The sequence below is a fragment of the Manis pentadactyla genome, chromosome 3, assembly GCF_030020395.1.
Source record: "Manis pentadactyla isolate mManPen7 chromosome 3, mManPen7.hap1, whole genome shotgun sequence".
Taxonomy (NCBI): Eukaryota; Metazoa; Chordata; class Mammalia; order Pholidota; family Manidae; genus Manis; species Manis pentadactyla.
In genome coordinates this window covers 40,459,669-40,474,183 of record NC_080021.1, presented here as the reverse complement: position 1 = coordinate 40,474,183, position 14,515 = coordinate 40,459,669, and the positions used below count along the sequence as shown (strand labels likewise).

The 14,515-nt window shown below is 37.5% G+C and overlaps 1 protein-coding gene across 4 annotated transcripts in view; it reads left to right on the top strand.

The window, feature by feature from the left end:
• Positions 1 to 14,515, top strand: part of VPS13B (vacuolar protein sorting 13 homolog B) — an 876,251-nt gene that overhangs the window by 775,330 nt on the left and 86,406 nt on the right. For all 4 annotated transcript variants that reach the window (XM_036876002.2, XM_057497864.1, XM_036875982.2 and 1 more), the window contains exons 40-42: positions 3,071 to 3,267; positions 11,558 to 11,739; positions 12,985 to 13,334. In XM_036876002.2, coding sequence (XP_036731897.2) covers positions 3,071 to 3,267; positions 11,558 to 11,739; positions 12,985 to 13,334 — 729 coding nt within the window. The remainder of the gene's footprint in view (positions 1 to 3,070; positions 3,268 to 11,557; positions 11,740 to 12,984; positions 13,335 to 14,515) is intronic.

Sequence of the window (14,515 nt, the reverse complement as noted above, 5' to 3'; positions counted from 1 at the left end):
TTCATGGCCTGAGAGACTATCTCCTTCCCCAAATTGGGGAAGTTTTCAGCAGTTACCTCCTCAAAGACACTTTCTATCCCTTTTTCTCTCTTCTTCTTCTTGTGGTACACCTATAATGCGAATATTGTTCTGTTTGAATTGGTCACACAGTTCTTTTCAGTATTATTTCATTCTTAGAGATCCTTTTTTCTCTCTGTGCCTCAGCTTCTTTGTATTCCTCTTCTCTAATTTCTATGTCATTTATCATCTCCTCCATTGTATCTATTCTGCTTTTAAAACCTTCCATTGTATGTTTCATTTCTTATACTGTGTTCCATAATGATTGGATCTCTTACTAGAATTCATTCCTATATTCTTGAATATATTTCTCTACCTCCATAAGCATGTTAATGATTTTTATTTTAAAATCTCTTTCAGGAAGATTCATGAGGTCCTTTTCATTTGACTCTTTCTCTGGTGTATTCACAATTTTGCTTTGTGCCAGGTTCCTTTGACGTTTCATATTTGTATGTGGCGCCATCTAGTACCACCCCAAAGCTCTACTCCCTGGAGCTGCTCAGCCCCTGGAGTAATGTCCAGGGTTGCAGGGGAGTGGTGTTGGTGCCTGGGGGGAGGAAAGAGTTGTTTCCTGCTTCCTGGCTACTATGCCTGTCTCCACTGCCAGAACCAGTGGGCCAAGCACGCAGGTATAAGCCTCTATGCTTTGTGTTTGTAGCTGCTGTATGCGGGGCTCCCTTCTGGCTGGCCTAATGCCAGGGTAGGGTTTTCCAGTTTGCGAGCCAGGTGGGGCTGCCCGGGAGGAAGGCGCAGTAGGCTACGTATCATGGAGGGGGGCCTTGGACCTGCATAGATAGCCAGGGGGCTGGAGTGCCTGAAGATCATGAAAGTTCCCAACCTGCTTGGCAGAGTGCACGTGGAAATTTTGTCTACCTGTCCTTTCTCCTGAGCAGTAAGCTCTGTGAAATCCTTGCCCCTTTAGCAGCCCTCTCACTGTTAGGAAGTCTCTCAGACTGCCTGCCTTTCTTTTGTCCCTGAGCAGCTGGACATGGATCCCTGTTTTCCATAAGTGACTGGAGTCTCAGTCTCTCCAGGTATTCTGCCTATCTTAGCTTTCCAACCCCCCTAATCACGAGAGCACCATGAAATGTAGGTTTGTTCTCCCAGGGCAGATCTCCAGAGCTAGATGTTCAGCAGTCCCAGGCCTCCACTCACTTCCCGCTCTGTTTCTCTTCCTCCCACCAGTGAACTGGGGTGGGGGAAGGTCTTGGGTCCCACCCAGCTATGGCTTTGGTACGTTACCCTTTTCCATGAGGTTTATTCTTTTCTCCAGGTTTATGCAGTCTGGCACAGCCTTCTGTCCTGTTGCTCTTTCAGGATTAGTTGTATTAATTATATTTTCATATTATATGTGGTTTTAGGAGGAAGCCTCTGTCTCACCTCTCATGCCACCATCTTTAATCCTCTAATATTCCTTATTCATTTTAATTGCTGTACAGTAATCCATTCTATAGATCTGCCTCTTATATTTAATCCCCTATTGATGGATACTTGAGTAGCTTCCAATTTCTTACTAATACATACAGTACTGAAGTAAATACACACACATGCACATAGTTGCATTGGGTCTCTATAAAACAAATTCTTAGACTTATATCTCTAAGCATTTAATAGATATTTCCAATTTACCCTCCAAAAATGATCCTGTAGAAATGCTTCTTCCCTTACCTCTCCAAAAATTGGAACATCAGTCATTTAAAACCGACAGACTAATAAATATATTACATTATTTAAATTTCCTTAAGTATTAATGAAGTTGAATATCTCTTCATGTTTACTGGCTGGCTTTAGTTTTATGGACTAATTGCTGTCTGAGTCTGGAACTTTATCTTATGCAAGCTAATAAATTCTCCTGTTAGTGTTTCATGGATGCTGGCAGAAGGCATGAGTCTTAGGTACAAAACAAAGAATATTACCACTCATGGCACAGCAAGCAAAGTGAGCATCATGTTTGCATTGGTTCGTCTTGCCCTTGAGTCCCATGAAGATGGTACAGAAGGACCCCCAGGGAGATGCCATGCATGTAAAACAGATATGTGGCATAGCTGAGGAACATGAAGCTTGTCAAATCCACTTGTTTTAGAGCAATTCTGCTTTTTGTCCTGGAGAGAGCCTTTACCTCATCCCTCAAGGTTGCTCTCTGCAAACACAACCTGTGAAATGACCCCAGTTAAAAGCTTTCAGGGTCTTACAACCTATGCACACTTAGCAAGAATATGATGGAATGTTCAGGGCCATGGTTAATCACCTCTTCCAACAATTGCCTTTACTATTTTTCTATATGCTTCCTTATTTTCTCATTGATTTGTAAGAGCTCTTTGCTATCATAACAACTGTTCCTACATCTGTCATTGAATATTACCTGTCTTATCCTACTTTGCTTTTTTTTTATTTGATTTTGTCATTAGTGTGTGGGTTTTTTCCCCATCCATGTGTTTCATGCCACCCATAGAAAAAGCTGCCCTATTATGATAAAAACAGTAGCTCATTTTTTCTTTTATGCTCTCAGTTTTAGCCTTTAACGTTTTGAGCCTTTTGTAATTTACTTTCATGTAGAAATGATATAGGGGACCCACTTTGGTTTTACCAAATGGCAGGCTAGTTCTTGCAACCTCATTTCCCAACTTGCCTCTATTTGTTTGAAATGGGACCTTTATTACCTACTAAAATGTATCTTATACTATTTTTTATTCTGTTCTTCTAATCTATATGTTACTACTCCAGCCTTATCTTTTAATCACCATAGCTTTAAAGTACACTTAACACCTGGCAGAATTTTGTTCCCCATTGTTTCTCTTTTATTTAAAACCTTTCTTGGCTGTTTAAGGTAGGTAAACAGGGTGAATATATGAAAAATTCTAAACCTGTCTCTTTTATTACCTTATTCTCTTTTAAAAGTCTTATTAATGTTATAACTTTTATGGTTTAATTTGCATTTCAACAAATATAAAAACATAGTTTCTATTTATAGTTTCTATTTGCAACTTCTAAAATCTTCTTCATTTTAATATAGATTCCTTGTAGTTTGGAATACTGGGATGAGCTCCAGAAGGTTTTTGTTGCATTTCGAGAATTTAGTCTGTCTGAAAGCAAAGTGTGTGAACTGCAATTGCCAGATATCAATCTTGTGAATGACCAAAAGAAACTGGTATCCTCGGATCTTTGGAGAATTGTCTTGAACAGCAGTCAAAATGCAGCTGATGACCAAAGGTAACTCAGTAAAAAATGAAATAGTGGCATTGTATGAGAAACAGTCGTTCACTCATCCTATCCAGTGACCCCTCACTTGGCTTTACCTTAGCTGTCTCGCAGCTGCCTCTGTCTGAATCACAGGTGAGAACTGGGAAGCAAGCTAGAAACTAAAAATCCTGTTTTACTCATAATATAGCCCTGTGAGCACTCACTAAGAATGTGTTCCTTAAATATAAAAAGAACACAGTGCCAAAAACAAACTGCAAAAAAAAAAAAAAAATCCAGTCATCCTGAATGAAAAAGTATAGAAGAAAAAGAGCTGTACACACCTCAATATTATCTTAATGACAGTAATAAATATATGTAATGATAACCTTGGGGCATTAAAAGAAAAGTTAAATAAATTTAATTGTCTTCTAAAAAGATAGATTTTGGAATTATTTCCTTCTTAAATGATGTTTAAAAAACTTTAAATGACAAACCTCCAGACATTAGAAAAAGTTGGCTAACCAAAGTAATTCATACCCAAAGGATTTCAGATGGCTGAAGTTTTATCCAGCTCTGGAATCTATTTGGCCCTAATGAATCTCTAGAGCTGTAGGCTTCAGGTACTCTGAATCATGTCCCCACAACTTCCTGTTCCACAGCTGCTAAAGGATACCTGGTTAGTGGCAAAACAGGGCCAGATTGTCCCTGTTTCCAATGTCTGTCTGCTTAATACATCCAATTACTTGGAGTAGAGAAAAAAGTGGCTTCAGCAACTTATTCTTTAGCACTTGTTGTAGTTTACATACCCCTATTAAGCCTTTCTGTTCATGCTCCCTAAAATACAAGAAAAAGACACTGAATTATAATCAGTGGAAGAGTTTTTTGGGTCATATGATATGATGGTACTGTGGGCCTATGCCCATCTTGCTGTATACAACTTTCAATGTCCGACCTTCCAGTTCTCTTAGTGAGTTGGCTTTAGCATTATCTTATTCCTTTTTATAATCTTTTTTTTTCTCCAAACAACATTCTGACAACAGAAAAAAACCCACTATTCCAAGACCCTGTGTATTAACTGGTTTTCTTTTACCTTTATTTTTGCCATTACAGGTTATAATCATAGGACATCATTTTGTATTCTGATTCATACTTTACATTATAAATAATTGTGAATGATTTCTCTTTTTTTATTAGTAATAATATGTATTCATTGGAGAACAGTTAGGAAAACACCACCACCCATAATCATACCACACTGAGATAACTTCTGCTAATATTTTAGTCTGTAGCCTCAGTTTTTTTCATTTATTATTGTTCATGCTTAATACTAACGTTATATGCTCTGTATTTCCTATTTCTAGGTCATTTGGCCTCTTTCCTTCCCAATATTTTACCAAGTAATGTACAGTTAGTGAAAATATATTAGAGGAGTGGGGGTCTTGATTTTACCTCTATGTAATGCAGTAAAACAGAACACCTACCCTGTGAGGAGTAAGCAGATTAGATTGCCTAAAAGAAAGATTGTCTATTCTAAGTATAGATTTATCTAATCAGAAACCAGGAAATCTCAGAAAATAGAGCTATATATATAATTAAATTGATTTTTTTAAATCTGAGTTTCATTAATAGTACCAAGTTAGAAGTTATTTCTTGATTCTAGTTATGAAAGAATGCATTTTCATCATTGAAAGAAGCATTTTAGTCAAGATTAATTCCTTTGAATCTGAAACATTAATAAAAACTGCTTTTGTGGTAAGGTTAGCATTACAGAAATGTAGAACTTTAAGGATTCAGGCAATTTTTCACCAAGGTTTTGACATTGTAACCACAGATCTTTTGTCCTCACCTTGGATTTTTCCACTTACCTAATATTTCACAACTGATTTTGCTTTAAATTGTTTGACACTAACCATTTTTCAGATAGAAATTAGTATTAATGTCATTAAATTTAAAGACGTGATTTAAAAGTCAACACAACACATTCCTAAGACAATTTTTGAAAGAGACAATAAATGAATTTTATCCAGTTTCCAGAAAGAAAACATCAATTTATTAATGTCAACGTTTCATGAAAGAAGAAAACTGCTACAGTTAGCTCCAGTATATTCTGTCTTAAGAAATCTAGAACTAGACAAAAACCTGACATGATTAGAGATTGTCTTATCATAAGTAATAGTCTCAGTAGTTTGAGGAGGATATGCATTAGATTGTTGCATTCCGGGAAGAAAGTTCATAAGAATAAGTCCATGAAGCTTAATCTTTAAAAAAAGGCAGTTTGCCCATAATTGACAAAAAGTTGCAACAGTATAGGGAAGGTCAGTGGTAATGGTACCACAGAAGCACCACTTAACAGAGAATTTCAAATTAGAAGACCTGAGTTTAAGTCCTGGCTCCATCACCAACTAGTTATTTGGCCTTAAAAAACTGATTTTTAAGTTGAGACTGTAAGAAATGAATAGGACCTAAGTGAGAGATGGCAAGTAGCCTTCAGTACAAAGGACGATAAACAGAAGATTCAATTAAACCCTCGTCTGTTTATCCCATATACGTGTATTATCTTTCATTCAATTCCTGTGTGTTTGTAATAATTACATTCCACTATCTTTAACTACAGGTTTGCTTGACCATATGCAAATGAATGATTGGTAATTATGTTTTTTTGAAGGTAGCATTTGAAATACAGTAACTTCAAACTTAGTTTCCACAATAGTATTAATCTTTAGCAGACTTCTGTTTGTTGAGCAGTGTACTTGGAGACAAAAGATAAAACCTTAAAGTCTTGATCAGGATATCCATTGCAGCTCATTTAGCTTTAATCACATCATCTATGTGTTTGCCCACACGCACTGCCCATGCTGAAGCCTGTGTAAATCCTCTTCATCAGTAGGTCATGACAAGAAACAGATGGTACCCTCAAACTAGGTGGTGGAGGAGAGTTCAGTGAAAGGACTTAACAAAAGTGTGGGCCGGGCCGAGGGGTAGTAGAGTGCCCTGGAGCTAGGAACCCTGGGGAACCATCCCACTCTTAGGCCTGAAGGAGCCAGGTGACAGTGCCTTTACCAAACTCAGAGCTGGTGGTTATACCTGCTTCTAAAAGAGGGAAGCAGTCATACATGGAGATAAGGCCAAGAGATCCAGGAGAATGCATATCCCCTACCCTACTCTCCTGCCTTCTAACTCTGGTGGGCACCTCCCACTGTCTGAACCAGAGGACAAGCCAGAGGACAAAACAGCTTGTTGTACAGTCCAGAGGCAGAGAAGAGGATGGAAAAGGGTAGAAAGTAGATCTAGAAAGCAAACAGAAAATAGCCAGCAAGCACACACTCTCTTTAGAATTTACGCATTCTTACTGAGTGACTGGCCATAGGAGGAAAAAAAGGAAATGGAGTGGTGGACCCAACTCTCAGGCCTTGGGCCACCCTGCTAGGATTCCTGGGTTTGGTATCAATTACATGTCTTCTGATGGACCAGAGCAACTTTCTCCTTTGTTTCTCCCCATACCCTCACCCCAAACGGCTAACTCCAGAAGTATGTGGCTATGTGAAGTCACATGAAGTATGTATGGGCAGTTGTCATGTAGGACAGTAATGTCCAGTTAACTTTATTGCAAGTTATTTGATGATAGTGTTGAGCTCTGTTCAGCTGTGCCAAGTCTTTGGCGGTTTGTTGTCCATATTGCATGGTCATTTTTTCACAACATTAAAACCTGTGAGAGTAGCTTGCTTACAGTCCCCACCCGCAAAATGCCGGTTCATAGAGGAAGGCATCTTGGAAAGGGAAATGGCTTGAGGGTATGTGGCTCTTTCTTATGCAGTGAAAATTGACACTGCTGAGTTTTTGGATTACTTTCATCTTTGGTTATGCCAAAATAAATTTTTTTCTCCTATCCCTAAAGATTCCATAAAAGAAGTGACTGTCCACTCATACTTGGTAATCTTTGAGATAATGGTCCACAGCTTTTTTATGTGGGGAGATGCTTTTCATTCCCCAAAGCCTTGATCCTTCCATATATGGACAGTGTAGGAATTAGAGAAAGCACGTTGTGGTCGATCCCTGGATCATTTCTTTTCTCCACAAGTTGTACTTTCTCCTACAAAAAGGTGACCGTGGCCTCCATATGTTGCTCCCTTCCATTTGGCTACTTGGACTCACACTTCTACACGTGCCTAAATTAATTGGATACCATTTAAAAAAATTGTTTGTCTTCCGTGAACCATTCAGACATAAACTTTGACATTTGGAACTGCTTTCTCCCCTGTGTTTCCGGTCATACAATGATACAGTCAGGATTTATCCAGAAAATTCTTTCTTAAAGCTAAACATAAATTTCTGCCTTTTCTTCCTTAGGTAGAAGGAATGCTTGCATTTTCCCCCAAGTGGCTTTTTAAAGCCTTTTACTACTTCCTTTTAGTTGGGGTTTGAACTCTATGTAATAACCCCTCCTGGGAAATCGTCTTTTGCTGGCTTCTCCCTTACGCATTCCTGAGAATGCTCAGTGTCCTCAGGCTTTTCCTCAAGTCTAGGCTGATGGTATTAACAAAGTCTCTGTGTCATGGTGCTTATTCTCTAAACCAGAGAGATTACTCCTTTTCTTTTTTTTTAAGTCAGATATAAATGAGTCCTTTACCTGAGGGGCCCTTGAAGCTGATTTTTTAAAACCATAGGCTGCAACCCATTAATGGGTTGTGAAATCAGTTTAGCAGGTTGCAGCCAAAATTTTTTTAAGAAAATAGGAAATATTAGTATATAAAGAACAAATTTGTATAATTTCACTTATAAGAGATCCCAAGGGTAGTCAGATTTATAGAGACACAGTAGAATGGTAGTTGCCAGAGGCTGAGGGAGAGAGAAATGGGGAGTTACTGTTTAAGGGATATGGAGGGAACTGTATACTTTTAAATGGTTAAAACTGTAAATTTTATGTTATGTATATTTTACAATTAAAAAAATCAGAGTGTATCATAGTTTCAGTAAATCTCCCCCTCCCCCCACCTCTCATTTTATCTGTGTACTAGGTTTCAATTAAAGTGTATTTCTTATCTTGGGTTAGAGTTAAAGCATTTCAAACACAATGATTGTGAGGGGTAGAGAGAACACGGGGCAGCAGGTACACACGTCCCCCCGGTGCGCCCTCAGCACTTAGGATGGACAGAGAAGTGTTTCTGCAGCAGGCAGGAGAGCGTTGCGGTGAACCAGTGCTGAGAGAGTGCAGCACTGAGATGAACGTCAGTGTGCCCTTCTGAAATCCCTCTCTTGGGGGCTAAGGATAATCAACGACAGTTAACATTAAACTGAGTAACCAGTATGGCACCGTTTCCCAGCCAGAAAAAAAGGGAAGGATTTCTTTCTGTTACGGAGTGTTAGGCGTTATGCTAGCAGTTTCTATGCAGTATATTACTAATATTCAACATGTAGGTCCTGTTACTGTACTTACTTTACAGATGAGAAAACAGATTTAACTAGTTGAAATAACTTACCCAAGATTACAGTATAAGTAATTGCAGTGTGAACATTTTCACCCAGGTTCTGTTATCCCTGTCCTCCTTTGCCTAGTCTCTAAGCTATACTATGGAATCCTACTACCACAGAGGGATCCAGAGAAAAGCTCAAGCCTTCATCTGTCAAGTCTGATCAGGGTTGGGTACCTGCAGTGCTACAGGGGTTCACCTCAGCATGACACACAGGGGTGAATTTTTAAGGATTTTGCCTCAGTTCCCACAGTGCCTGTGGATCAACCAAGCTCTCAACTTAGAAAAACATTCCTTGGTGAAAGAATTGATACCCCTCTGTAGGTCACCCACGGCAGTTGATAAAGTAACCCATTGGGTAAAATGAAGGTACGATTTGTAAAACTCCTGCTGTACTTTCCTACTTTTTAAAATAGTTCCATTATTCTAAAAATGTGTTTATATTAAGAATTTATTAATACTTGAACAAACTATTGAATCTTGAGTTCTGTGTATTACTATTTGAGAGACCTTGTCCCTAGGAGCCATTTTTACTTTCCTCTCTGTTTCTGTTTGTTACACATCCCATATATTACATTTTTCCTTTTGCTATCTGGATCAGATTAAAGTCAGGAATTAAGGAAATCATGTAAATTGTATGCTTAAGGAAATTATGCAAAGGTAGCTACTCTAAGTATCCCTAGTAGGAACGTCACTCTCATATTTATAGCTGTTTAGCTCTATTACACTGAGATCTTTTTAATCCTTATGTGTAAGGTAAGCAAATATATATGCTTTTATCATATGTAATGATCAAATTAAGTTGAGTATCGAAAAATTATTTTTGTGATTCAAATTATAGTTTAAATATATTCATATTTTATATACCATGCTAATTTTGTGTTTAAGAAATTTCGATTTTGATATGACTCCAATTTTTAAGTAAAAGTCTAAATTTTTAAATGTAAATTAACATAGTAACCATTTTAGTCAGGATTTCAAGATTGAAAGAGTATTGCTGACTACTTGAGTATGTTAGGAGTTACAATATATACTTTAAAAGATCTCTTTTTAAAATTAAGTTGTACATTTAATTTAGGAAATGTGAAGAATTAATTTGTTGTAAATAAAGATCATGATTATGATGTTTTAGCAAGGTTTTTCAATATGTTATAGTATCTGCTACTCTCAAGAGAGAAAATAAATCTTGCAATATCTCAAGAGTGTCAAAAATTACAGCTGACAAGAAAAGTGCTTCAAATAAACCCCTCAAATAGTATACTCACTGTTTTAAAAGTGATCTCATAGAACTCTCACCTGGATTTTTAAGAATATTTTGACTAATATTGTACCCTATTTCGAACAACTTCCCCAAGTAGTGTAAGGGAGTTCATATGTGTAAAACACTGTACAACTAATACATTTTGCTCTTTCTGAATAAATACAAATTAGAATTTTACCTTGCCAATGAAATCTTTTACTTGTAACTTCACATATAAATTCCTAGAAAGCTGTTTAGTGTGCGCATTCATAAGAAGTTTTAAGAATATACTTAGCTGCATTTTTGCATGCAACATTTAGCCATAACATACTGCCCAGAGTTTGTGTTTTTTTGGTATGCAATGGAGATTTACTAACATTGCAGTAAGTACCACCACGTAACTATAAACTCCTTGAAATTAAATGCTCCATAAATGTGTTGGAATAATCCTAGCTTTCATTTTCACCAGCCTTTTCACAACCTTTTTCAAAACTCAGCTGAAGAGTCACACTCTGAGAATCCTGTATAATTCACCCCATACCATTCTTAGTTTCTTTTATGTTTCCACTCTGGCAGCACTTGTGACTTTCCTATTCCTGGGTGGTTGTTCTGTTTTATAATGTTTCTAAATGTCCACATATTTATATCACCAGTTAGACTGTGAGTTTTTTGAGATCCAAGAATTTATTTATTTAATTTTTCCTGTAATAGTTCTACTGAGGACACTGTAAGTCAGTGTTTGTTCTCTAGACTTCTCATGGATTTGTGAGCCAGGGTACCATAGGTAGAGAGCAAATTTCAGATTTGGGAGGAAGAGAGTAGAAGAGGAGGAGGAGGAACAGAGCAGCATCTGGTCAGTGGCCCACAGTTACCAGAGGGCACCGTGTCCCATCCCAAACCCCAGCTCCCATGCTTCTGCTGGCACTGAGGCAAGGCAGCTCAGTAGCATGTTTCCCATGCACATCAGCAGCCACCATGGACGAACTTCTGCCCTCCTACAGATGCCTTCTGTACTCCCTTTAATCAGATCTTATTTGTACAAAATGGTGCTGTGAGGACAGGCAGGTGAATAGAAGACCCACACACTGCAGTTATCCATGGGGCCTTGGCTCTTCTGGCCACAGTCGTAACTTCCATGGCAACTAATGTGCAATGGGTATACCCCAATAAAGGGTATTGACTGACTCACGGGGGAGTATGGAATAGCCGATCTGGAAAAATGAAACATTTATGATAGCACTGAAAGTATTGGATTTTTTCAACAGCAGAGTCATTTCTCAGAACTGTGCTAAACTACTATGAGAACAACTTATCCATAAGTTATGTGAGATGAGGATGGAAGAAAGTTGGATTGGAGGTAGGTCAACATAGCCTACAGTTTGAGGATTGCTTTGAAGTTTGTCTGCTAATAACTCATAGAGTATAATCAAAAATTAAAAACTTAATTTTTAAAAAACAACTAGTTTATGAGTCAATACAGAAGATTTGATAGTCACATATTGACTATAGGATTATAGGTGCTAGCTTTAAAACCCATACAGAAAAACATTTCATTTATATGATACTGGGAAAGGTAAGCTATTGGACTAATTTTATTACTTATTTCCCATAGCTCTGCAAGTGAATCTGGTTCTCAAAGTACGTGTGACCAACTTGTAACCCCACCAGCCCTGGCTGCATGTACCAGAGTCGACTCCTGCTTTACCCCGTGGTTTGTTCCATCTCTCAGCATTTCCTTCCAGTTTGCTCACCTGGAGTTCCGTCTTTGTCATCACCTTGATCAGCTGGGCACAGGTAATCTCTTTACTTCAGCATCAGAATAACATCCATTTAAAATTCCTATTGTTTTGTCTTGAATGTTCTCAAGACACAATTCATCGATTTTACCCTGGTAGTTTATTTTCTTGAAGTAAAAAGTCAGAGGGGTTTCCATTTTGTTCACAACAGTGTTAGTGGTGTTCCACAGTGCTGTGATTGCTCATCATTTCCCCCACCGAAAGCTCCTTGGCTGCTCATCACCACCCACATGGTGGTGGAAATTTTTAGAAGTGTCATTCATTTCTCCCAACAATAACACTGGCAAAGTTATTCTGAGGTTGATTTCATGTAACAGGTGTATACCTTACTTTTGAACCATCATATAGACCTATTATATAGGTTTCCAATTGTATGGAACTGACATGATTTTGCATGCTTCCTAATGAGAATTCTCAAGAAGTTACAAAAATTGCAGGTTTTCCTGTTACCCCAATTACGATTTTTTTGAAAGAAATGTATCTGCTTTTGTTCTGTATCCTGAGCCATTACATTAATGACAAATAGATCCCCAAAGTACTTGACTTCAAAAATATCATTACCTTCTATAAAAGACTGGCAAATTCTCCATTAATTTAAAGGACTAGCATTTTTAAAAGTTTGTAAGGTAGAAGATTTAATTTTCCCATATACCAAAAGTGGCTTCTATAAACTTGCTAATTTTACATGAATAATTATTGCTAGAAGTCTGTACAACCTTGTCTAGTTAAAACATTTTGATCCAGGTATTAGATTTTCAAGCTACATGTAATGGAAAAAGGAAAAAAAATAAGATAAAAAAATCAGACTAAAACTAAACACAGCTGCTGTTAAGCATCTTGCCTTTTCAGCAAAAACGGAGTTTAACCTGCTTTTTCTAACTCTCTTTGAGTCATGTTTTTGTTTTTGAGATTTGGTTGGTAGATAAAGAGCTTTTCTGTAAAACTCTTCTTAGATATTTGCCTCCTCTTCATTTTATTTGTTGTCTTCTGAAATCAGATTTCTGTCTGGGAAAGTGAGTATAACCTTTGGAGAATATATACACAAGAGATCTGATTGAACAGTTATTTTTGCAAATATCAAATGGTAATTCAAATATTGGGACATCTCCAGGAGAACGTTTAAATTTATTAAATAGCAAACATTGAATCCCATAACCAAAAAAGTGAATAAATTAAATGTCATTTCTTTATTTCCATAAAATATTGACTCATCAGTTGCGGTTTTTCTTGTTTACTTCAACAGCTCCACCACAATACCTGCGGCCATTTCTTTCTGATAAAAATGTGCCATCAGAACTAGAATACATGATTGTTTCCTTCAGAGAACCACACATGTATCTTCGGCAGTGGAACAATAGTCCTACCTGTCAGGAGATCCAATTCTCAGCTCAAGCGGACTGTAAACTTCTGGAGTGCAGAAATGCCACGATGCAAAGCATGGTGAAGCCCTTCAGCATCTTTGGACAGATTGCAGTTTCCAGTGATGCAGTAGAAAAGCTGCTTGACTGCACCATCACCGTTGACTCTGTATTTGTAAACTTTGGGCAACATGTAGTTCATTCTCTCAGCACTGCAATACAAGCTTGGCAACAGGTATGCACATTCTAGAACAGTTTATAGTTTGTCCGCGTTTGATCTTTTACTAGGCACTCTGTTATCACTTCTAATTGTAAGTTAAGCACAAATAAAAATGCAAGAGAATGAAGAATTTGATGGGCACCATAATATTTGGGGCCTTCTGTGTTTTGGCAAGGTATTATGCATATTATTTTTAAAAACTGGAGAATTTGGGTTCTCTACACATGCATCAGAGATCATGCCCACATTTTTGTGACTAATGTACCACATCTGTGTGGAAAGTAACATATTCCCAGAAATTTTTTCCAAGTATTATGGCTTCAGTTTGCCAAGGCTTCAACTGAGCTATGTATCAAATTGCTTGAGCATCTCCCACAGAAATGAAGAACCTGCGTGAGCCTTGCTGATAATAAGCATTCCATCTTTCCAAAGAGGAAAATCAGTGAGACGAAATATGTGAGCATAATGTGATCTTAGTCTTTCTCCCACCTATCATTCGGCCATTTTGATCAAGTAAAAAGCACTTGATAATAGATTTTTTTAATCACTTTGAAGACTCTTGATGAACAACTTTTTACTCTTCTCTCTTGTCAGAAATTATCCATATCAAAAAGGGGGTGAAGTATATAGTCTGTGCTGAATGGCAAATTTAAGATGAGGAACGTGTCCATGTCCACTAGCATGAAAATAATTTCATAGGATATTTGGATAATAAGCTCAGCAATTGAAGAGCAAATCACTTCTGTGTCCCTTACTGATTTTCAGTATAATATTTTATTTCCATAAAGTTTATGCTGCTATTTAAGCTGAGACATTTTCTCATATTTTGTATATTGTGCATACATTTGTGCGTAGCTGGCTTCCCAAGAGAAATGACCGTTCATCCTTCACTGACCTCCTGTAGAGACAGGAGCAGTGAAGGCAGGAGAGGCTTGAGGTCTCTAACTTAAGAATTTTTATGGGAATAAACTCTTTTCTTTATATGCATGAAGACCTATACACGACTAAGGAATTAATTACCTAACATGGCACTACAATAGCAAAGGGAAAGAAGATAACACATCTGTTTTATATTTTGAAATTCTTTTTTAAGGGCATTCCATGGTTTTCTTGTTGCAGAGGACATGCGTAAAATAAGAGCTAGTGTGATCTAAATCTTTGCAGCTGGTTCAAATAGCAATGTGAAAAAAACCTCT